Source organism: Acanthochromis polyacanthus, chromosome 14 (assembly GCF_021347895.1).
Source record: "Acanthochromis polyacanthus isolate Apoly-LR-REF ecotype Palm Island chromosome 14, KAUST_Apoly_ChrSc, whole genome shotgun sequence".
Classification (NCBI taxonomy): domain Eukaryota; kingdom Metazoa; phylum Chordata; class Actinopteri; family Pomacentridae; genus Acanthochromis; species Acanthochromis polyacanthus.
Window position 1 is genome coordinate 33,289,553 of NC_067126.1, and position 22,738 is coordinate 33,312,290.

The 22,738-nt window shown below is 40.6% G+C and overlaps 5 protein-coding genes across 5 annotated transcripts in view; all 5 read left to right on the forward strand.

Moving 5' to 3' along the window:
• Positions 1 to 3,772, forward strand: part of frmpd4 (FERM and PDZ domain containing 4) — a 26,418-nt gene extending 22,646 nt beyond the window's left edge. The window contains exons 16-17 of the mRNA XM_051959256.1: positions 1,404 to 2,606; positions 3,648 to 3,772. Coding sequence (XP_051815216.1) covers positions 1,404 to 2,606; positions 3,648 to 3,652 — 1,208 coding nt within the window. The 3' untranslated portion in view covers positions 3,653 to 3,772. The remainder of the gene's footprint in view (positions 1 to 1,403; positions 2,607 to 3,647) is intronic.
• LOC127537212 (uncharacterized) lies at positions 3,648 to 5,415 on the forward strand. The gene has a single exon (XM_051959259.1). The coding sequence runs from the start codon at positions 3,730 to 3,732 to the stop codon at positions 4,912 to 4,914; it is 1,185 nt and encodes a 394-aa protein (XP_051815219.1). The 5' UTR covers positions 3,648 to 3,729; the 3' UTR covers positions 4,915 to 5,415.
• A 73-nt stretch (positions 5,416 to 5,488) lies between these two features.
• Positions 5,489 to 10,662, forward strand: tlr7 (toll-like receptor 7). Its single transcript, XM_022190814.2, has one exon. It carries the CDS (start codon positions 7,490 to 7,492, stop codon positions 10,640 to 10,642), a length of 3,153 nt encoding a protein of 1,050 aa, XP_022046506.2. The 5' UTR covers positions 5,489 to 7,489; the 3' UTR covers positions 10,643 to 10,662.
• A 23-nt stretch (positions 10,663 to 10,685) lies between these two features.
• Positions 10,686 to 16,640, forward strand: LOC110949004 (toll-like receptor 8). Its single transcript, XM_022190815.2, has 2 exons — positions 10,686 to 11,215; positions 13,337 to 16,640. The coding sequence occupies exons 1-2, from the start codon at positions 11,213 to 11,215 to the stop codon at positions 16,412 to 16,414; spliced, it is 3,081 nt and encodes a 1,026-aa protein (XP_022046507.2). The 5' UTR covers positions 10,686 to 11,212; the 3' UTR covers positions 16,415 to 16,640.
• A 1,549-nt stretch (positions 16,641 to 18,189) lies between these two features.
• On the forward strand, positions 18,190 to 19,473 carry tmsb4x (thymosin beta 4 X-linked). Its single transcript, XM_022190770.2, has 3 exons — positions 18,190 to 18,331; positions 18,858 to 18,970; positions 19,058 to 19,473. Exons 2-3 carry the CDS (start codon positions 18,871 to 18,873, stop codon positions 19,087 to 19,089), a joined length of 132 nt encoding a protein of 43 aa, XP_022046462.1. The 5' UTR covers positions 18,190 to 18,331; positions 18,858 to 18,870; the 3' UTR covers positions 19,090 to 19,473.
• The last annotated feature ends 3,265 nt before the right edge of the window (positions 19,474 to 22,738 follow it).

Sequence of the window (22,738 nt, forward strand, 5' to 3'; positions counted from 1 at the left end):
TTTCCTTTCAGCTCTTTCTGGAGATGCTGAATTGGATTAACATCAAGAGTCTTAGCAGGTTGCTTCAAAATCATCCACTTGTCCTTTTCATCCATTCACTGGTGCTTTTAGATCAACAGTATGTTATATCTATTGTGCCATTAGATGAACCATGACTGAGCTCTGTCACACTGAAAGTCATGTTTCGCTCAGAAACGCCCTGATAATCTTCTGATTTCATTATGCCCTGCACAGTCTCAAGGCACCCTGTACCCTGCAGCAAAGCAACCCCATAACAACTGTTACCAACTAAGCCTCTTCCATCTTTCACAGTCCTTTTCTTCAAAAGCTTCTCCTTTTCTTTCATGAAAGCTGTAATTGTGTTTCATTTGTCCAAGGGACATTGTCCTGTGAGCAGTGTGACTTTTCAACATGCATTTTAGCAAACTCGAGATTTTTATGTTTCTCTGTTAAAAGTAGAATTTTCCTGCATCTTCTTCTGTGGAGCCCGTTTTCATTTTGAAACCCACATATGCTTCAACCAAACAACCTTGAATCTTGATCTTGAAATTTTCCGTGGTTCCTGTCTCACTATTCAAACGATCCTTCTGTTCAGTCAATTTTCCTCTTGCGGGTCCAGGAAGGTTTGCTAAGGTCCCTTGAACCTTAAACTTAATAATGTAATAATATTAGCAGCTGAGGTCACACTAACATTGAGTTGCTTAGAGACCATCTTGTAGTCTCTCCCTTCACTTTGACTAAACTTGGCAATTATTGCGTTCCTTTGTGTCTCCTTCAACAGCTCTCTTTTCTTTCTTCTTCTTCTTATCCATTCTCAGTGGGGAGCAACCAATGATACCAAACAGCTCAGTGACAACATCTTCATTTAAATAATCTTAACGGATGATGAAATGATTGACTAAAGGATTGAAGATGCCTGTGAACGTGAATACAGGCAGTTGTCTGCCTCAAATAACAATCCAAGTCACTTATTTAGCACCACCACCAAGGGGTATCAATAATTTTGTCCAGGCTATTTTAGCGGATCTTTTAAGAATAAACAATATGCTTACAGCGTCTTCTTTTTCTCTTCTGTAAGTATGTATGACAAAGCACCTCATAGTTGAATCATTTTTCTGGAAGAACAGAACATGGATTCAGTGAGATGGAAGGTTGCCAGCATTTGAATATTTTATAGATTCTAAAATGCAATTTTTAAGTGGAATGATAATATGTAATTAGTCATATTTATGATTGTCAACATTATTCTGAAGTAATGGTTTAACTATTTTCTCAATTTACATGCTGATTCACATTGTCATCACCATTATTCATGCTTGACTCACTCCTTAATTTGTGATATTTTCTCTGTGGCATAGATGAAGTTGTTAACGAGATGTCTCTTTCTTTTCTGTGACACACAGGTGTAGAAATATCACGAGCATTTAGCCCCGAGTCTTCAGATTCTGGCAATGAGACAAACTCTTCTGAGATGACAGAGAGCTCCGAGCTGGCCACCGCTCAGAGACTCTCAGAGAGCCACCTGAGAATGCATGTAGCCATGGCCGAAGCATACCATGCCATGAATGAAGAAAAGACAGAGGTGAGTGCACCAAGTGATGGCAGAGCAGGAGCTATGCAGTATAACCCCCAGGAGCATCAGGAGGAGGAGGCGAAATCTTCTGCTGTGGCATCCTCACAGATATTTCACTCAGATGGTGGTGAGATGGAGCCAGAGACTATGGAAATAAAATCAGTGAGTGAATATTTCACTAAAATGCACATGGGCTCAGTGATGAGCAGGCAGAGAGGTAAACAGAGGGAGACAGAGAGCAGAAACCAAGGAAACACCTGTGAGTCCTCTGATAAATCGCACATGGCCTCGCAAGACTCTGCTAAGGAAGAGGCCCCTCATCTTGTGGGGAAGTATAACGCTTTCACTGTGAGAGATTCCTATTACATGAATCAACTTGATCTGGGTCGAACTCACTTTAAAGACAGGCATCAAAAATGGCAGCAGAGAGTGCCCGGGAACAAAATGGCAGAGAATCTTGCTCCAGAATGCGTGAATGAGTCACAGGCTTCCCACGCAGACAGGTTGACAGCAAAGGGAGAGAAGCAGGACTCAGATGAAAGAAGCCAACAGTTAAATGCCCATCTCATCTCCCCATCCAAAGGGCCCGTCCCTGCAGAGGGAGATGCCGCTTCACAGGATAACGAGCAGCAGCAAGCGAAGCCCTCAGAGCAAGACGTCACACGGTTATACGACTACCACGTGAGCAAGCGTATGTCATCGATACAAAGTGAAGGCATTCATTCCCTCCAGAGCTCACAGTGTTCCTCTATAGATGCCGGTTGTAGCACGGGCAGCAGCAGCTGTGTCACGCCCATGGATTCTCCCCTTTGTGCCACAGAAAATATGCATGTACTGTCCGAGTCCTCACTCAAGGGGCTGGGCTATGCCCCGCCTGAGGAGAAGGCTTATGGAGCCCCGGGGCAGGGGAAGCCGGGCCATCCCATGGACCCCACCCTGTTGAGGAAGATTCACGCAGCTACCAGCGCTGAGCCTGGGTTCGGGACGACACGGGATGGCAGTCACAGGATGCCCAAGATAAAAGAAACCACAGGTAAAACTAAACAGGAGGGTGCTCCCTTTAATCTCTATAAATGTATGAAAAGAATAGAAGCCACATTTCAGAAGGTTGATCATTGAAGGCAAATAAGTGAAATTGTATATTTAAAAAAGTACTTTTCAATTTGTCTATCACTTTCTCATTTACATCGAGTGGTATGAAGCCATGAGGATAGTGTTTTATTACTTTGTGGATGTATTTGTCTCAGCTTTCTGTTTTCACTCTGGTAAATTAAAGGGAAAATGACTTTGCTTGTGATGCTCACAGCATGGAATTTTTTCAGTAGTCTTTCCAGAAACTATAAAATACATTTGTGTCTCCATTAGTCTCCAGTGACCACTACGCTTGCAACAATATGCTTGACATTTTGGGAAATCTGCTTATTTACTTTCTTGCACTTTCTGTCTTGAGAGAAATATTTATATCACTTTGATATCTGGCTTTTCAGTGTGAAGCTTGAAAGTATAAAAGGAGAAGTTTTGGTTTTGCAGAGGGTTATGTTTAACACAGTGGTCTCCTGTTCCTGACCTCACCAGGAGGTTGCCATTTAGTCAGTGGAGGCTCAAAGAAGGGTAGCAAAACAGGCCAAAATATAATAATCCATAAAAACCCGAACTGCTGGATTTGGTTTTCGCAGAGATTCAACAGACAAGATACAAACTGTTAATGTTATTGAGCTTAAGAGGTGCTGATAGGCAAATTTTGTTACCTTTGGACAGCGCATGTCAGCCATTCCCCCAAACTCCAGTGCTCTTTACTCAGCTAAACTAATTAGCTCCTGGCCCTACCTCATATTTAGTAGATAGATATCAAAACGGCATCAATGTTCTAATCATCTGCAAATTATTTCCTAAAATGTCAAACTATTCACTTATTAATTGCCCAGGAATTAAACAAAATCTTTCCTAACTGTAATGCCTTATTTGTCTCATTGCTTGCACTAGTAATCATAAGAAAAAACTGAATAAACTGACAAAATTGCATTTCTGTCAGGGAGATGCTTAACAGTTCTCTTTGTTTCCCTACTACCCCTAGTGTAGCTTGCACACAGCTGAAGAAGGCTGGGGAAGAGTCATCTTTAGCTCTCTGTAATGAGACCAGTACCACCACCACAACCATGTCACCTTCATCATTACGAAGTAGCACAGAGCCCAGCGGGCTAACACAGGCCAGCCCTGAGCCCGACCCACACGCCCTGGCTTTCCCCTCAAGCGGATCCTCGTGTGACCCTACAACAGGCAGCCTCAGGAGGCCACGCAGGGTTCGGATGCTCAGGAGGAGCTGGAGCACCTTAATGCCAGGTTCCAAGAGCTTGGAAGCACTGTTAGAAAAGACCAAAGCCACATTTACAGGGAAGAATGACGGTCAAAATTCGAAGTCCCAAGATCCCCCAAAAGAGAGGAGGACATTCTCAGCCAAAACCTTACCCAAGAGCTTGTCCCATGGTTCAGTCGCCTCTAATTCGTCTGGTAGACGGCTGCTAAGAGGAGCCTCTCTGTTGCTGACAGAGTCAACAGCACCGAGGCTGGATGCTGCTACGTGGAGGTGCCATGGGCCGTTCAGTCACTGCTTCCTCAGGAGAAAGTTAAGCACTTATAGCGGGGACGACGATGGAGAGATGCCCCCACGAGCTCTGTTCTCTGACAGCTCGGTTTCTTCCAGTGGCAAGGAAAAAACTACCCTGAAAGCAGACAAAAAGGCTGAGCAGAGCAACATGGCCCCAGCTATGAATGGCATGAGCCTACAAGCGAGACTTGCTTGTATAAATTCGATGAAGGGAAAAACCTACAGCCTTCACACAGGGTTTGCACTTGCACGGAAGGATGCCTTAGACATGATAAGCATATTGCGTTCCAGCGTAGGCCGCTTGGCCAAAGGTGACGTGCCCGAGGTCACCGATGCTGACATGGAAACATTCTCCCAGCTGCTTTTCATGCAGGCCAAAGTGCTGAGTGGCGCCTGCAGTCAGATGGCCACGGAGTACAGCAGCCCAGAAGAGTTGCTGCTCACACTGACGCACAGCTTCCACACACTGTGTTGTTTAACGCAAGCCTGCATGTCACTAGTGGAAGGCCTGAGCACCGAGACCAAACGGCGAGAGGTGGTAGCCAAGGTGGATGCGGTCGTCATGAACTACGTGTGTCTGCTGAAAGCTGCTGAAGCGGCTTCAGGAGGCTCCGCCAGTGACCAAAGTGTGAATGCATTGATACATTACTCTGCCACCATGTCTGCTATTATAAACACACTAACTCACTCACTGACAACACTGCTCAACAAAAAAACTGTTGTTATTTTATCTTGATTATTGATTTTAAAGCCATACATGAGAGACATGGGTTTAACAACCAATGTGAACTGCTGTGAAAAAAAATAAACTTGCCTTGTGTATACAATATTTTATTATGTAAAGAAAATATAAAATTATATGAATAATTAAAGTTTTAAATAGATTATATTGAGGTCTCTATTAAGAAGCATATGACCCTCTCAAGTATATTATCTATAATTACATAATAGGGATTATTTTAATGATTTATTGGTTATATTAGGAGCTTAACATGTAGATTACTACCACCTTGTTAGTACCTTGTTTATAAATTGTAAAAATATATATTATGTTGAAGAAACGCATACAGTATATACAGCTCTAGACAAATCATTGCACAGGACAAGACGTGATGAAATCAAAGTAATGCATAAAACTTTACCATTTTCTGGAGTCACTTAATTTAACAAATTCTTTACACATGAACACTGAGTACTTTGTTATTTTTGTCAACATCATTAAAGAAAATAAAACTTTGTAGAAGTCTTATCTCCAATTATTTTGGTCTATTTCTCTTCTTCATGTGTTACTACCTGTCAATTTTTCATACAATGCCACGTTTCAGTTAATTTTGCGGCGGTGCATGCAAATTCATACTCACTTTCCACCAAAAAGCACTAAAAACAGGGACAAATTTCATTATTCATACAGAAAAGTTTCTTGACCTATGTTTAGTTTTGTAACTATGTTTAATAATTCATGATTTTACCATTCACTCAAGTCTGAGCGGTGGAAATGCTTTTTGCATTAATGATGATGATGGTCTGTTTCACTTCCTTGGCTGCCAAGAGAGTGTTTGCGCAACGTTATGTGTGAGAGTAGCCGCGCACATGTCGCATTATGTGAATTCAGCTGAACAAAACAAGGCTGTCAGAGTCAACAGCCACACTAGCAACTCTTCGAAGCTTCGAGCCAAATGCTAGCATTAGCGTGCTACCATCCACATAATGCCAGTGCTAACATGCTCATATTTAGCAGGTATAATGTTGACTTATTCATATTTACTGCAATCAAACACAAAGCACAGCTGTGGCTAATGGAAATATTATTAGTGGAGACCTGGTGGAACTCGGGTTAGTTTAAAGGGACATGTACTAAATTTTATCACACAGTTGTCTGACATTTTTAGCTCACATGACAGACTATAGCCAGTTTGTTCAAAATTCTGTGCCAATTCCTTTAGAAAGTGTGGAGATAATTAAGAGGGCAAAATTAAAGACAATGGTGGGGCTTCAGGAACAGACGAGTATTCACCACGTCACCAGAATAGCTAAAAAAAGACGCTTTGCCAATCAATCAGACATTATTTATAAACTACTTTTCATACAAATGGTATAAGGCAAAATGCTTTATAGAACAAAATGAAAAAGATCATTACCCCCTCACACTACTCTCAACTGAGATGTACTGTCACAAATAAATTTCACAAATGAAAATGAACTAAAGGAAAGATTTTTTTAAAGGTAGGTCTTCAGTTTGATTTTAAAATATCAGCATTTTCTGCTGCCTTCAAATCTTCAGAGGAGGCCGTTCCAGATGCCACAATTGCAAGGATGTCTCACTGTGGGTTTTTTGTAAAAGACTCTTTGCCATCTTTTTTACTATGAATGTGGCTGATCAGATGTATGCTTTGCATGACAAGACTGAATCTTTTCATTTGATGTCTCAAGAAAGGACCAGACATCCACACAGTCTGATCGGTCTGAATACCTGAGAGTTACTCAGTCGTACAGCCACAAAGAGGCAAAGGATAACAGAAGAAAAAAACTATTCTGCTCAGTGCCAAAATTACATGTTTACCCAGTAAGGTGGTATACCTAAAGCCAAGCCTGGGTTTCACATTCCTCTGCACACTCATGAGAAATGAAACTACTCTTATCACATGTGCTGGCCACTGAAATACCTGTAACTCCACCAGCTGTAGTGACATACTGTACATTAAAAGCAAATTACAGATTAATACACTTGATCTTTGTATTGTAAACAAAACATAATTTGTAATATTGTCATAAATCCTATTTTTATAACAACCATCAGTGAACCGGTGCAGACATGGTAAAAGATGGAAGATTTGGATGTGTGTGGTTTCTAACAAATTTAAGGAAGTGATTCTTGCTAATTTTATCCACAAAAGGCTAACTCTGCCACCTGTTACTTTCACCCTATCACCTCAGAAGTGAATATCACGCTTCTTTCAGTACTCTGTCAAACTTCACAACAGAACTCTTGATAGCAGGACCTCTTTTCAATCTCTCACGTCCATAATGTTCATCCACCAGGTGAGTACGAGTTATATTTGTTCATATACTGCACAATATTATGTTTCATAAGCAGTAAAATGTAGTTTGGCTTTCATCAGAGCTGGAAAATGATAGGTTTGCTTGTGTGGTACACTAGTTGCATTACAATGTAGAATATACTACGTATGCTTTACTCAAAATATTGATTTTAGTGATGCTGATTGTGATGTGCATTATGTGTTGTATTTGGGATGTAATATATTATTACTTTTCTACTTGAACACGTTGCTCATAAAGCTGCCTGTGTTTCTATGCAGATGTATTTGGCACTGCTGGGCCTGATGTCTTTTCTCCCTAATTCAACAACTAGCGTCTCGTACCCAAAAACTCTGCCATGTGATGTTATTGATGACAACAACGGGACTGGGGTGAAGGTGGACTGCACCGAGAGAGGCCTCAAATACATCCCCTATGGCATCCCAAGAGACACCACCAACCTGACGCTCACCATCAACCACATTCCTTCATTAAACTCCACCTCCTTCCACGGTCTGGAGAACCTGACTGAGATTGACATGAGGTGCAACTGTGTACCCATCAAAATCGGCCCCAAAGATCGCGTGTGCATCAAGAGCGTGACGATTGAGGAAAATACCTTCACCACGCTGAGGAATCTGCAAGCACTGTATCTAGATGGCAATCAGCTTGACAGCATACCTAAAGGCTTGCCTTCCAACCTGATCCTCCTGAGTTTGGAAGTGAATCACATTTATAATATTTCTAAAGCAAACCTGTCCGAGATCAGAAATGTTGAGGTGCTTTACCTTGGACAAAACTGCTATTATCGTAACCCCTGTAATAATTCCTATGGCATAGAGAACGGTGCATTTGCACAGTTTCACAATTTAAAATTGTTGTCTCTTAAGTCAAATAACTTGTCCTTCATTCCACATCAACTACCCACAAGTTTAAGGGAGCTTTATCTCTATAACAATAACATCACAGAAGTCACTGATGAGGATTTCAAAAACTTAACCAACCTTGAGATTCTAGATATCAGCGGAAATTGTCCTCGATGCTACAACGCCCCTTTCCCGTGCACCCCCTGCCCAAATAATGCACCACTTAAGATCAGCAAAACAGCTTTTAAAATGTTGACAAAACTAAAGACATTACGCCTGCACAGTAACTCCCTGACAAGTGTGCCACATGAATGGTTTCACAGCACAACAGAGCTCAGGGTGCTTGATCTCTCCTCAAATTTTTTAGCAAGAGAGATAGGAGTCACTGCCTTCCCAACATCCCTGGGCAAACTAGAGGAGCTGGACCTTTCATTTAACTATGAGCTTCAGAGGTATCCTAAAACACTGAGACTGAGTTTAGCTTTCTGCTATCTCCAGTCTCTTAAAATTCTCAGACTAAAGGGCTTTGTGTTTCAGCAGCTTGAACCAGAAAGCATTGCTCCTTTAAAATCTCTACCAAACCTGAAGGTTATAGATCTGGGTACAAACTTCATTAAAATTGCAAACCTTAGTATTCTGATGGAATTAAATAGCTTTGAAATAATCAGTCTGTCTGACAACAAAATATCTTCACCCTCCGAGGGCCAAGAATCCTTTGGTTTCTCCGGAGGAGAGCCCTTTTACTGGTCTCCTATGTCGGCCTCTGCTGAGTACCAAAATCAGGAAGTGAGAGAGATTCATTACTTCAGGTATGATGAATATGCGCGCAGTTGCAAATACAAAGATAAGGAACTTGGAATTATTACATCCTTTGTCAACAGGGACTGCAGTCAGTTTGGCAAAACCTTGGATGTGAGCAGAAATAATATATTCTTCTTGCATTCAAGATTTTTGAATCTTAAAGAGCTGAGATGCCTCAATCTGTCCGGAAACGCAATGAGCCAAAGTCTGAATGGCTCTGAATTTACCCATCTGAGTAATTTACAGTATCTGGATTTCTCATCGAATAGGCTAGACCTGCTCTACTCCACCGCATTTAAAGAGCTGACAAACCTAGTCATTCTGGATATAAGTAACAACAACCATTATTTTGAATCAGAAGGCTTGACTCACATGCTTAATTTCACTAAGAATTTAAAAAAGCTCAAGACACTGCTGATGAACCACAACAAGATCTCTACCTCCACCAACACAGAGCTGGAGAGTGAATCTCTAGAGAGGTTAGAGTTCATAGATAACCGGTTAGATATGCTGTGGAGAGATGGAGACTCCAGATTTGTCACTTATTTCAAGAAATTACTAAATCTGGCTGTCCTCGACATCTCCGAAAACAACCTCAATTGTATTTTACCTGAAGTGTTGACTGGTTTGCCAGACAAGCTCTCCGAGCTCTACATTAAAAACAACAGAATAAATTCCTTTTCTTGGGAGGAGCTACGATTTTTAAAGTATTTAAAAGTCCTAGATCTCAGTGGAAACAGCCTAACTACGGTTCCATCTATGCTGTCAAACTGTACAACATCTCTCACGACACTCATCTTACAAAAAAACCATATCCTAAAACTCACATCAGATTTCCTCAAGAATGCCTATAACTTAAAACATCTGGATCTTAGCTCTAATTATATACAATACATTGAAAAATCCAGCTTTCCTGACGATGTTCTTAATCAAATGGACATGTTACTTCTGCACAACAACCAGTTCTTGTGTACTTGCAATGCTACTTGGTTTGTCAAATGGCTCAACAGTACCACAGTAACCATCCCTAGGCTGGGTACAGATGTTAACTGTGCTGATCCAGGGGCACAGAGAGGTCAGGCTGTGGTCTCAGTGGACTTGTTGGCCTGCCAGCACAACTACCTGTCAATCATTCTCTACATCCTCATGACTTCCCTCGTCCTCAGCTTCCTCACCCTGTCCATCTCCAGCCATCTCTTCCTGTGGGACGTCTGGTACATCTACCACTTCTGCAGGGCCAAGCTCAAAGGCTATGGCCGCCTGTATTCCCAGAGCGCCGTCTATGATGCCTTTGTGATCTACGACAAGGAGGATCCTGAGGTTTCAGAGTGGGTGATGAAGGAAATGTGCGTGCATCTGGAGGACCGCGGGGAACATCGCCTGACGCTGTGTCTGGAAGAACGAGACTGGATCCCTGGATGTCCCCTGATTGACAACCTCTCCCAGAGCATCCACAAGAGCAAGAGGACCGTGTTTATTCTCACCAAAAAGTACATCAAAGGGGGAAACTTCAAGACAGCTTTTTACATCGCCAACCAACGGTTAATGGATGAAAAAAACGACGTTATTGTACTGATTCTCTTGGAGAAGGTACCTTGCAATTCAAAGTACCTGAGATTACGGAAGAGGCTGTATAAGCGCTCTGTGCTGGAGTGGCCCACAAATCCTCAAGCTCAGCCATACTTCTGGTTCAGCCTGAGAAGTGTTTTAGCAACTGAAAGTCACAAACAATACAGCAATCTCTTCAAAGAGACACTATAAATAGAACAATTACTGGAATGCTTAGTTCCTTCTCCCATTTTCTGTTGTTCTGAATGTACTTCTGTATATGGATTATAATGTGTGACTACTGCATTGTTTAAATGTAAGCAGAATCATTATCACTGATGTATGAATGAGCATTTTCATGATTACAGAAAATGTGTGCTAATTGTAAATTCCCTGCTACTTCCATTTAAATAGAGAATTGATTGGTACTCTTTGCAGTTTTCTCAGGGGATTCTATTTTTTTCCCTTTGTCTAAACAGGCCATTATACATGAAACAGGGAAATGAAACAAATGTACTTCTCCAATTCATATACTACTTCTCTCTCACAGCTGGTCTCATGTGAACCAGTCAGTTGGTTACTTTAATGTTTGACTTCAGCCGCAGAGGTTTTTTATAGTGGGTAGTCAAAAAAACAAGAAAATTACATGGAATGTTTTGACATTAAATGACTTGTCGACACACAAGACAGGCATAGTTTTTCTATTGCCTGAAGCGCGAGAGCATCAGTTGGTTTCAAGGCTGTCATTTAGAGACCTTGAGGAATCAACACGGTACATGCATAATGGTGAGTTTTACTGATGCAAGTTTCTCTGTATTTTTTAGCTTTATATACAGAACATAATAGAAATGTCTACTTTTTACATTTACATAATATGATTTTGTGCTTTTATTATTTTTGTGACCAAAACTATACTTCACTTGATAATGCTTTCACTAAAATCTTTGTCTCCAAAATCCTGGACTGTTCATGTCATTTCTTTCTAAGCTGTTTTGCTTTTTTTTTTTTTTGGAAAATGTATTCTACAGTAAATGCAGTATATTAAAGTTGACTCACAACTCTGTAAAAAAAAAAAAAAGCGGTGTTTTTATTCCATTTTATAAGAGCAACAGCCAGTGGTTTAGGTATTTAAAGCTATGCAGCAACACATTTATTTAAACCCACGGAACTATTTCAAAATCACATTTTCAAAGACACCATTTTTCAGGCTGCTCAGAAGACACTCAGAGTATTTCCACTTGATGGAATGATGTTCCGTATATCACTAACTGCACAGATTATGCGGCCTTAATGTAGAATACGTATGTGATTCTGTTCCTCGATGTGAAATAAAACACTTTTAACAACCTGTAGCTACTTATACTGAAGAAACGGGGAAAGTGGAAGTTTAGGTGGGAATATGTAGCTTGTGGAAGACGAAATTGAACATTTGTCTATTTACAGACAAACCACAAAAAATAAAAAATTCAGAAGCAATGCAAACATAACCTTACTTGATTAAATACATCAAATGGTTTTGCTGTTTGAGCCTTACGTCATCTGATTTGACCAGTATTATAATGCTAGTGAATATTAGCACATATTGTTGTGTATTTGATATGACTGAGACAGTTCAAATACTTCATAATTTTCTACTCTTGCTGTCTCTTTTAGCATTTATTTTACATTTTTATTTCACAGTTGCTATTTAGGTTTCAAATGTTACACAGTCTTGCTGTAATAGATTAACAGAATTTATATTTTTGGCAAAGCACAAGACCAAAGAGGGTCAGTTACTCCAACTGAGTGTTGTTTTACTTACAACCTGCTGCCACCTGCTGGATATAAGTTGTGCCATACCGAAAAGCAATTTAAAATACCCCAGGGATAAGTTTACAATTTCTAAAGTCTGCTTTGAAAGTAGCATCGCATGCACATATGAGCACAGACACAGCAGACATTTTGACATGTCAAAAGCACAACTGTAATTAACATTAACACCAATGGCTGCATTCTAATGAGCCAGTTTAGGTCCACAGTTTGGTACATCACTGGAAAGGCTTCCTGGGCCATGGTAATATTATGAGTGTTACATTTCATCCCCCTCTTGTCTCAGACGAAACTAAATGAAGCAAGGTTGTTAACGGGTGAAACTGACAAAAACTGCACAAACAAACAGAAAACAGGGTCCTGTGGTCTAAAAGAGGATAGTGTGTGGTTGATTTCAACTATCCCCCACTAAATCTACCAAGGTGGAAGATCAAACAAAAACTAAAATCCCTTAAAAGAAAATCACTCCCCAAAACAAAAGCAAAGACTTGCTGGGTTCTGTGCACTGACACAACACAAAAACAATTAGGCTTCCAGAAGAAGGCCAACTGACAGTGTCAAACCTTCCAGGTCACCTACCCACAACCAACTGAGCAGTTGGGAGATCCTTCCTTATATTCCCACCCAGCTGATTGGCAACAGCACACAGCCAGCTCAATCTCACAGGTGCAGCTGATTGAGCCTGATCTGAGAGCCAGGCTGTGAACCTTCCAAGTCCATAACAATGAGTCAAAATGTTTGCAGTAATGAAGGTCTATTGAAACTTACTTTGCTTGCTGTGACCATACTTCTAATCCTCATTCTCGAGCTGAGATGCCTGATGGCTCGTCAAAACTTCAGCTAAACTTTGGAATGCATTTAAGCACAGATCAAAGACTGCAGATTTTGACCACCATTATATCCAGTCGAAGGGTGTGAGGAAGAATAAGGAAGTCATAGCAAGCAAACACTATTTCAATTCATATGAGTTCTAGACTATTGGTTTGTGACAAAAAAAGTCTTTTAACATAAGAAATAAAAAGATAACATTGTACCGGATTGCGTACACTTTTTAAGTTCAGGTTACTTCATTTGGTTCATTTCTTTATTTGTCTACAGGCTGTCACATGTTGGATGCGTTTGCTGCTGTTCTGTCTGTGTTGCCATTATGAGATTCAGCCTGCTGAATGCAAACCTACATGGATGTCGCGGCAGTTCCCTTGTGATGTTACGGCCCAAAACAGCTCCAGGGTCATATTTGACTGCAAAGGACGTCATCTGCATAGAGTTCCTGACGGGATAACAAGTAACGCAACTGATCTCAACTTATCTGAAAATTTTATTGAGAACATTACCGATGACGCATTTTCCAACCTTCTGAATCTGACTCAGCTTAACCTCAACTGGGCAAACAAGAAAAAACAACTGATCATTGCTGCGAATGCTTTCAAAAATCTAACAAAACTGCATCAGCTGAGACTCTCTGGCACTTGCCTGGAAGCCATCCCAAGCAATATTCCTTCCACTGTTGAAATCCTCGAGCTAAACATCAACAAAATCAAGTTGGATAACATGAACCTCACTGGCCTAAGAAATGTGATGAAACTGTGGTTGTCCAGAAACTGTTACATGTGGAATCCTTGTGGTAGATCTGTCACTATAAATGATACCAGTTTTCTAGTCATGACAAAACTGCAGACTCTGGACTTGTCTTTTAACAATTTAACCCAAGTTCCCAAAGGGTTACCTCCATCACTATCCGAATTATACCTGGGTTCTAACAAAATAGAGTACATAGCTGCGGATCATTTTCATGAGTTACATAATTTAACAATCCTAGGACTGCAAGGTAACTGCCCAAGATGTCAAAATGCTCCATTTCCCTGTGTACCTTGTCAAAATGGTTCTCTCAGTATTCATCCAGCTGCATTTCAAAATCTGACACGGCTTAAGATGTTAAACCTGGGAGGGAATTCGCTGCAGCACCTGAATCCTTCTTTGTTTGAGAGGCTGAACAACCTTAGATCACTGTTCTTGTCATTTAATTTTTTACTAAAAACAATTACTGAGGATGCCAGGTTTCTAAACTACCTACCCAGGCTAGAAAAAATTGATCTGTCTTTCAACTTTGCTCTCAAGTTCTATCCTAACACAGTACTCCTGTCAAAAGAGTTTTCAAATCTTGTGTCACTAAGAACATTGCATTTGCAGGGTTTGGTCTTCCAGAATATTGGACCACACACCCTCGAACCTCTGTATGAGCTCAAAAATCTATCCACGTTAAACTTGGGCACAAATTTTATTATTCACTCTGATTCAACCATATTCAAGAAATTCCACCACTTGAAAATGATATATCTTGCAGAAAACAGACTGTATCCTATTCCAGATCACCAACACCCAAGTAACGGATACAATCAGCGGCTGGATCTTTCTGTTTCAACGATCACAAAAGCCCATCCAAAGGACTCCAATTATGAGCTATCCCACAGCCTTATACAGCAAGAGTGCTTCAACTCTGGACGAGTGCTAATCCTCAGCTCAAACAATCTGTTCTTCATTTCTCCAAAGCAGTTCAACAACTATGGAGATATTGCATGTCTCAACCTGTCAGGAAATGGATTTTCAGCAGCACCCAATGGCACAGAGTTCTCCCAGCTGCCTAATCTTACCTACCTGGACCTGTCCTTCAATAAGATTGATCTGGCCTATGACTATGCCTTCAATGAACTACAGAAATTACAAGTGCTAGACATCAGCTACAATTCGCACTACTTTGAAGCATTCGGAATTACACATAATTTACATTTTACAAAAAATCTGCCTGTTCTAAGAGTTCTGAATATGAGTCACAATGCCATATATACCTTAACAACCAAAGAGATGTACAGCCAATCATTAGCAGAACTTCAGTTTACACACAATCATCTGGGGACTCTTTGGAAAGAAAAAGATGGTTCATATAAGACACTTTTCACTAATCTAACTAATTTGACACTTTTAGATATATCTCACAACAATATTGCAAAGATTCCAATTAATGTTTATGAACTTTTACCAGATAAGCTCATCACATTACACATTAGTCATAACAGACTGACTGAGTTTGCGTGGGACAAACTGAAGCATTTCCATCAACTTCAAATTTTAGATCTGAGCTTCAATTCTTTGTCTAATGTTACGGGCATTGACTCAAGCATCACCAACACTTTGACTTTCTTAGACCTGAGCCATAATCACATTTTCCACTTAGACAATGGATTTATAAAGGGTCCCAAAAGCCTTACGACTCTTAGCCTTAGCTACAACAAACTCACTACTATTAATCAATCTACCTTCCTATCAGGACACGAAAATCCGATAAAGACTTTGTTCTTGCAGAAAAATCCATTCCAATGTAAATGTGATTCACTAGACTTCATTTTATGGATTGAAAACACCAATATAAGGATCCCTAGACTGACCACTGAGGTGACATGCGACACACTAGCAAACCAGAGGAGTCAAATACTCATAGACTTTGACATTAATCAGTGTGTAAATGACAGTCTAGCATGTCAGATCTATATTGTCACAACTTTCTTCATTATTGTTTTTATGTTCGTGACAACAGCCGCTCACTTGTTTTACTGGGATGCTTCCTATGTCCTACACTATCTGAAAGCTAAGCTGAAGGGATACAGATCCTTTTACTCCCCAGACAGTGTTTATGATGTTTTTGTGACATATGACACCAGAGATCCACATGTCTCTGAGTGGGTGATGGGGAATCTGCGGGTGAAACTGGAAGAGGAAGGAGAGAAGCATCTTCCTCTTTGTCTAGAGGACAGGGATTGGCCCCCAGGAGTCCCGCTGGTGGAAAACCTCACCCAGAGCATCCAATATAGTCGCAAGACCCTGTTTGTTTTGACAGAGAGCTATGTTAAGACCGGGGTTTTTAAGCTGGCCATGTATCTGGCCCACCAAAGACTGCTGGATGAAAATGTGGATGTGATCGTACTGCTGATGCTGGAGCCTGTTCTGCAGCATTCTCACTTCCTGCGCCTGAGGAGAAGACTGTGTGAGAAAAGTGTTGTAGAGTGGCCGAGAACAGCCGCCGCAGAGCCCTGGTTCTGGCAAAACCTGAGGAATGTTGTACGAGTAGATAATCAGGTCATGTACAACAAGAGTTACTCAAAGTACTTCACCAACAGGTGAAAGATGAGCGATGACAGTGTGGGACGGATTTATGATGTGGTGTGCTTGTTTTGAATCCGCTGTTGGTTTGTTTCTACTAAACTGTTCTTACTCCGCCTTGGATTTACATGTTAAACAACTAAAGACACGATTTTGTCATTTTTGCTTACACAGAATGATTCTGAATTTCTTGTAATTTGTGTGCAAATATTACAGTGTGTAAATAAAGCACTCTACTTCAAATCTGTGTAATTTTGTAAAAGCTAATTTTGCAGTGTATCATATTGTCTCCATCTAACTTAGAACATATCTGTACAGTTACAAATTTAACCTACAAAAGGCAAATTTACTGCTTTTAAGAATAAAATGCACTGCACATGAGTCAATTTAAGTGTTTACTGGCAGTCTGAAGTCTAGACTAAATAATAATTCAATAGAAAACAAAACCGGTGCGATAAACTAAATCTTACGCAATCCACTTCATAAATTTGGCAATAACCTGTAGGTCCACATTTACTATTTTTAATGTGACTTCTCCATTGCAGTAGTGTCAACCTGGGTAAGTCTGCCTTCTGGGAAACTATAGCTGAGATTTAATATGTGACTTTTTCAACAGTGGCTTTCTCTTTGGTGCTCTCCCCTTAAGCTACGACTGTTGAAGAACTTGCAAATATTGTTGTCTGCACAGTGTCTACCATCTCAGTCGCTGAAGCTTGTACCTCTGTATATCTTCAGGGCAGCCTATGCAGATTTACTGTACTCCAAGAGATATTTAATCTGGAAATTTTCTTGACTTATCCCCTGACTTGTGTAGTTATAGCCGATGATCCACCAGTGACTGGACCTTACAGATACAGGTGTCTTTACAATACAGTCATTAGACTCAAATGATCTCCATTTCACAGCACTGGTTGTGCAAAATTATGTGAATCACATTAAAGGGGGTGAATACTTGCAGTCACTTTTTTTGAATTTTATTTTTTCAGTTAACTGATATTGATTTATAGCAATCTGTTTTCACTTTGACACAAAAGGGTACTTTTTGGGGAGCTTCTAGTCACAATAGTTAAATTAAAATGATCAGAATTTAATGTTGAAAAGCAATAATGGGGAGGGGGGGGATCACCAATCAACAGGGATGCTTAGCCTACATGGGGGGAGAGATTCATGGAAGAGAGGGTGCTTTATCTCAAAAGTCCTGCTCCTACACTTTCACATATTGCAGAAAAAGTGTCAAACTAATGCACAACCCTCCATAGGAGTCTAATGTAACAAAAAATGTGAATTCACATAAAAAAATACACTGAGGCTTATTTTGCACTATCAAAATATTACATAAACACACCCCAAAACCACTTCTTTGAATTTCCTCAGATCATTACAACAATTTCAGCGCAATTTAAAGATTATCAACTGAAATTTGCTCTACATCTGGTTATTACCTCATTTGTCCACATGGTGTCGCGAGTGAAGCAGTATTAACAGGTTGACGTGTGCAAGTTAAACCTAAACATATCGTCCCATTCAGAAATCACACAATATTGCCTATATTTTGATCGCTTTTTGGCACGAAGGATCATCTCGTACTGGTGCACTGATACACGCATGTTTTATAGGGTTAGAAATCAATTTTTGACCTTCACTCACCTAATGCAGCGCAGCTGGTGCGTCTTACAAGTTAGTTTTTCCCAAATAAATGCCTTTTTTCCCCCCTAAACCTACCTTCATAAATCGCACTTTAGGTTCTCTGTGTGTTTTTTGGAGGGCATCGCTTTGACATGAAAGCAAAAATAAGTTGGTGTAAAAGCAGGATGGGCGTGACTTCTGCGGGTTATTTGCATACGGCGCAGTATTTATTGGGTCATTGTGGCGCTGTACATCACTCTGCTCTTGCGACGACGAGGCGTGCTTTCTGTTGGTTCTCTACCTAAAACCCTGGTAAGTAATTTCCGATTATGTGCTGTTTTTTTTTTTTTTAACCCTTGCAGTCGACGTTTCCCAGTGTCCTGGCTTAGCATTAAACAGCTCTTAAAGCTACAAGACTAAATCACAAATGCTATAAAAACGAAGGAATGTTGCAGAATGACTGAGAAGCATGAGTTGCTGCATGATGTTAGGATAATTAAGTCACAAACCAATGATGCTGTGCGTGTTCTGTGTGTGAAGTTAATTGATCAGGGTGGAGTAGGGGGATCTGCCACAGTTAAAGGCAGATTGCTCATCTGGATTCCTGAAAAGGGCGGTGGTCCTTCAGTAGCACATGCTCCCTCACAAAGCTTGAAGACAAATGCATGCAAACTTATGTTGCATGAATTGCATTGTTGGGCTGAGTCCTACTTTTTCTTATTGGTTTAAAAACTGCCCTACAAGCTGCAGGATTGTGATTCCTACATGATCAGGTGTGCTGATTGAACTCAATTGAAAGATGAGCATAATTAAAAGGCTTTTATTTTTATTTTTTTAGAGCCTCTGCAAACATGTCTGACAAACCTAACGTGGCTGAAGTCGAAAGCTTTGACAAATCCAAGCTGAAGAAGACGGAGACTCAAGAGAAGAACACACTGCCAACCAAAGAAAGTATGTGCTGTAGTGCGACTTCAATCCTAAAAATTTAGCTGCTATGGTGCTGAAACTAACACACAAACTTTCTTCCTCTTTCCGCAGCCATCGAACAGGAAAAGGCAGAGTCATCATGAAGACCAGTCCTCCCCTGCACTGTACATTCTACAAGCTTCTGCCCTATCTTCCCAAAACTTTACCAACATGCATTTCTGACTAATTGACTTAACAATGACTGTACACCTCCCACACCACTCGTTTGCCCAAAAGGCAGTCTGTACAGTAAGGAAGTGTGGCTTTATGTTGGCGTGGGTTTTCTGGTCATCTGTTGCTGTGTCTGCATCTCCAGAGTGGCATTGACGAGCAGGCATGCCGTCAAACATCTGATGGACCTACACTTGGTTATTTGTAGCCCTACTCCGGCCACTTGTGAATGCTTTCAAGGCAAACTGTTTTGTATAAAATCTGGGATGCACAAGTTTGTTAAATATGCAAAATGAAATAAAAAGAAGTAAATGAAAGCATGTGTCCTTCAGTGTGGGTTTTTTTTTTTTTTTTTGAGTAGGATTTTACTCCCCACCCACCCTGAGCAATAACAAGCACTTGGGTAGCCAAAGGCTTTTTAATCATGAGCAGGTCAGACTGCATGGGAGGACTCTGTAGGTGTTGAGTCTGTCTTTAATGCTGGCACAGTTTAGTCACCAACTGACCTAAAATGTGCAGACAGCCATCAAAGCTAAACCTTGATTGGCTTGCTCCATTTTTAAACAATGTGCCCTCAGGAGAAGCTTTTAGTTCTGGCTTGGCATAAAATGATTAAAATCTGAAAACATGCACATTCGGACTTGAGCAGTTCAGGACTTGCTGTTTTGGCAATGCTATATTTGTACGAGGTAAAAGATCGGGAATGGAACCTGTCAGATACTACAAAAAAGGAAGTTCTTAAAGGTCAGAAATTAACTTCACTTTGGTGGCAGCATTCCAGTCACCGAATAAACTGAACATTTGCTCATGTCCTGGAATGACTGCAGCCAAATAAGTCCACAAATCTTCCTCTTAAACTGCTTTGTTAAACACTTTAATTTGAGAGGCAAGCTTGTGCTTCTTACTTCATAAAGCGGACCAGCCACATAGTCCTGTCTCATCATGCACTCAAAAGTTCCTTCCTTGCAGCTGCTCCAAGTCCATGTTCAGGCAGTGCTGTGCAAGAACGTATAAACGTCCCTCCTCACGCTGCCTCCAGCTGTAACTACAGTAACTTCCCACCGTGAAACTGAGTAGAGGTGATTTTGAGAATCTTTTCTGCCTGACAAGTTACCTTTCTGCAAATAACAATCAGGTGCAGGATTAAAGTAAAGTGTGTCTCAATTTCCCCATTTTACTAAACTGGAAGGAATGCATCAACTGACTTTTTGAGGTGCCGTTATATTTAAATCAGAAGCTGCAATGTTCAGAATTGCTTAAAACATAGATCTGGTGGTAAAACAGTGTAAAGCAAATGGCTGGTTATGTTAAAAACCTGCCTTGCAGTGAGAATTATACACCTGTGTCTGCTGTCAAATGGGTGTCCCACAGGAACCTGTACTTAATTTGCTGTGACACTGAGTTGAAGTTGACGATTGCAAGGTGCCCTGAGGTCATGTGTGCTCATATACTGAAGAGACAGGAGCATTATGTAGCTTAAACAGCTGGGTGAAACTCTACATTTATTAAGTAAACAGGTTCAAAAAGTTAAAAAAATTTGCCCATTTGACCCAGGACTGATCACTACACAGGAAAGTATTGCTCTAAGCAAGTGCTCTGAGACTTTCAGTTGACAAAAGCCTTATTCTGGATGACCTCATTTAGTGTGTGAACCACAGCACTGACGTGGCAGCACTATCTCGATGTTAACACATCTGAATTGAAGTTTATAGAGACAAAAAGAGAACCTGTTCTCCTTCATTCTGCTGCAGGGACTTCAGCTGGTTCTTACGTATGTGGGGAGACAGTAAAAGAAAGAGGGGGGAGAAAGATTACATAATGCAATATGTCTATAGACCGTAACAGCTGTGCTGAAACAACAATAGGCTGTACTGAGGGATTGGCACAAGTTCCCATTCATCCTCTTTCCCATGAGGCTGCATTTAATCTACAGTAATTTTAGTATGGGAAAGGACATGTTAGTTTGTTTTTCATTGTGCTTTTAAGGAGCACAAAAAGGCTACACAGTTTATACTCCTGCACACATCTGTGATGGCAGCCCCTCCTCTACGTCCTCGACCATCCTTATGTGCAGTCTGGTCAGACAACAGCTTCTCAGTGCCCTGTAACAATGTGTGCTTTTGGGATGACATTAGCCAGTATTACACATAACAAGACAATACTATCCCATTACACTCACTACACACTTTGTTTAAACTGTTTCTTCGACAGACTTGAGAACTGTGCAAGAATAATTTAGTAAAATTGCTCAAAGACACTTATTTTCGAAAAGTCAAATGTGATCTGTTTGGATAGAAAGCATGGCATTTACACAAAGAAAGTCTGTATCATTAGCTACCCCATTTTTCACTAATGCTGCCTGTGTGAATCTGCATTCCATGATGGTGTGAGCCCAGTCAGGACCTGATAATGTCCATGAAAAGGAATGCAAATGGCACTGAAATGGCTAATTGTGGTGAGCTTGGCATAAGACGCCAAGAGGCCATCTGCCACCGTTGTGACGGACGCCCTCTGTGACTCGGACTGACTGCAGCCCACTACGAAGAACACAGATTCCTCTGAGACCGTCTATGGCTGCATACTGTACGTAATGTGCTTTGAGCATGAGACCACACTGGCACTGCTGCTGCCCAAAAGCTGCTTATGCTGTACATCAACAAACACACTGTACTGTTAGTTTGACTATGTGGCTGCAAATAACTTGTGAAATGGCATGCAGGTTGGTACCGCACAAGCAATAATGAGATTCATACGTAGAAAAAGCCACAACAAAGGTACTATTAGCTTTATGTCCCTGTGTTATACTACATCAAATTTACAAAGCTATTCATATGTTAAGGAAAAGAAAAAAGTGTTTATGCCCACCGGATCAATAGCTAAGCACATATTTTGTACTTCAGCACATTTCTTTCATCAACCAATTACTCAAGGGTGGTATTTCACCAAAGGGGTTTCTCCTGAATTTGGCAATTATCTGTGCAATAATGGTTGAATGGCATGTTCCTGTGTGACACAGAAGTCTACCTAACCATATATTTTTAAATAGATATGGCCATGCTGTGTGTTAATGTGCTTTATAAGCCTGTGTGGGTTGATCAACCTGTGTGCATGACAGGGGTCTAAAATTAATCGCATAAACAATGAGTCACAATGTGAGAAATGGTGTGAGAATGATGTGAGAAACCAGTCCTGACCAAGTCCTTCTTGTTTAGCTTTCACAAGTTGTCTATTTGAAATATTGGCAAAACACTAGCGTTTGCTAATGCCAATAAAAGGATTACTAGTGAGTGTGTTTTTGTACATACATACAATATAGGAAATATAATAAAAGTTAAGAAACACCCCTTTCTTTTACAAACAAATTCCTATACCTATAACCTCCATTGTGCATTTTAACAGGAAAGTCTGCAGGGGAAAAACAAGGCTTGTTCCTACAAGTTATTATTTTTACATGCAAGAGGAAGTGACAGGAGCTCACAGCTGCGAGCAGCAGTGTGGTGAAACTCATCTCTTTGTCTGTCCTGTTTCTTCGTGTTCAGCCTAAAACCTGAATGCCCAGTCCATCTTTTTTGCTCTCTGTTT

Bases quoted from the DNA above. Each gene is read 5' to 3' on its own strand.
- LOC127537212 (XM_051959259.1), top strand. From the start codon at position 3,730: ATGTCACCTTCATCATTACGAAGTAGCACAGAGCCCAGCGGGCTAACA.
- tmsb4x (XM_022190770.2), top strand. From the start codon at position 18,871: ATGTCTGACAAACCTAACGTGGCTGAAGTCGAAAGCTTTGACAAATCC. The intron at 18,971-19,057 runs GTATGTGCTGTA...CTCTTTCCGCAG, and splicing joins CACACTGCCAACCAAAGAAA to CCATCGAACAGGAAAAGGCA.
- tlr7 (XM_022190814.2), top strand. From the start codon at position 7,490: ATGCAGATGTATTTGGCACTGCTGGGCCTGATGTCTTTTCTCCCTAAT.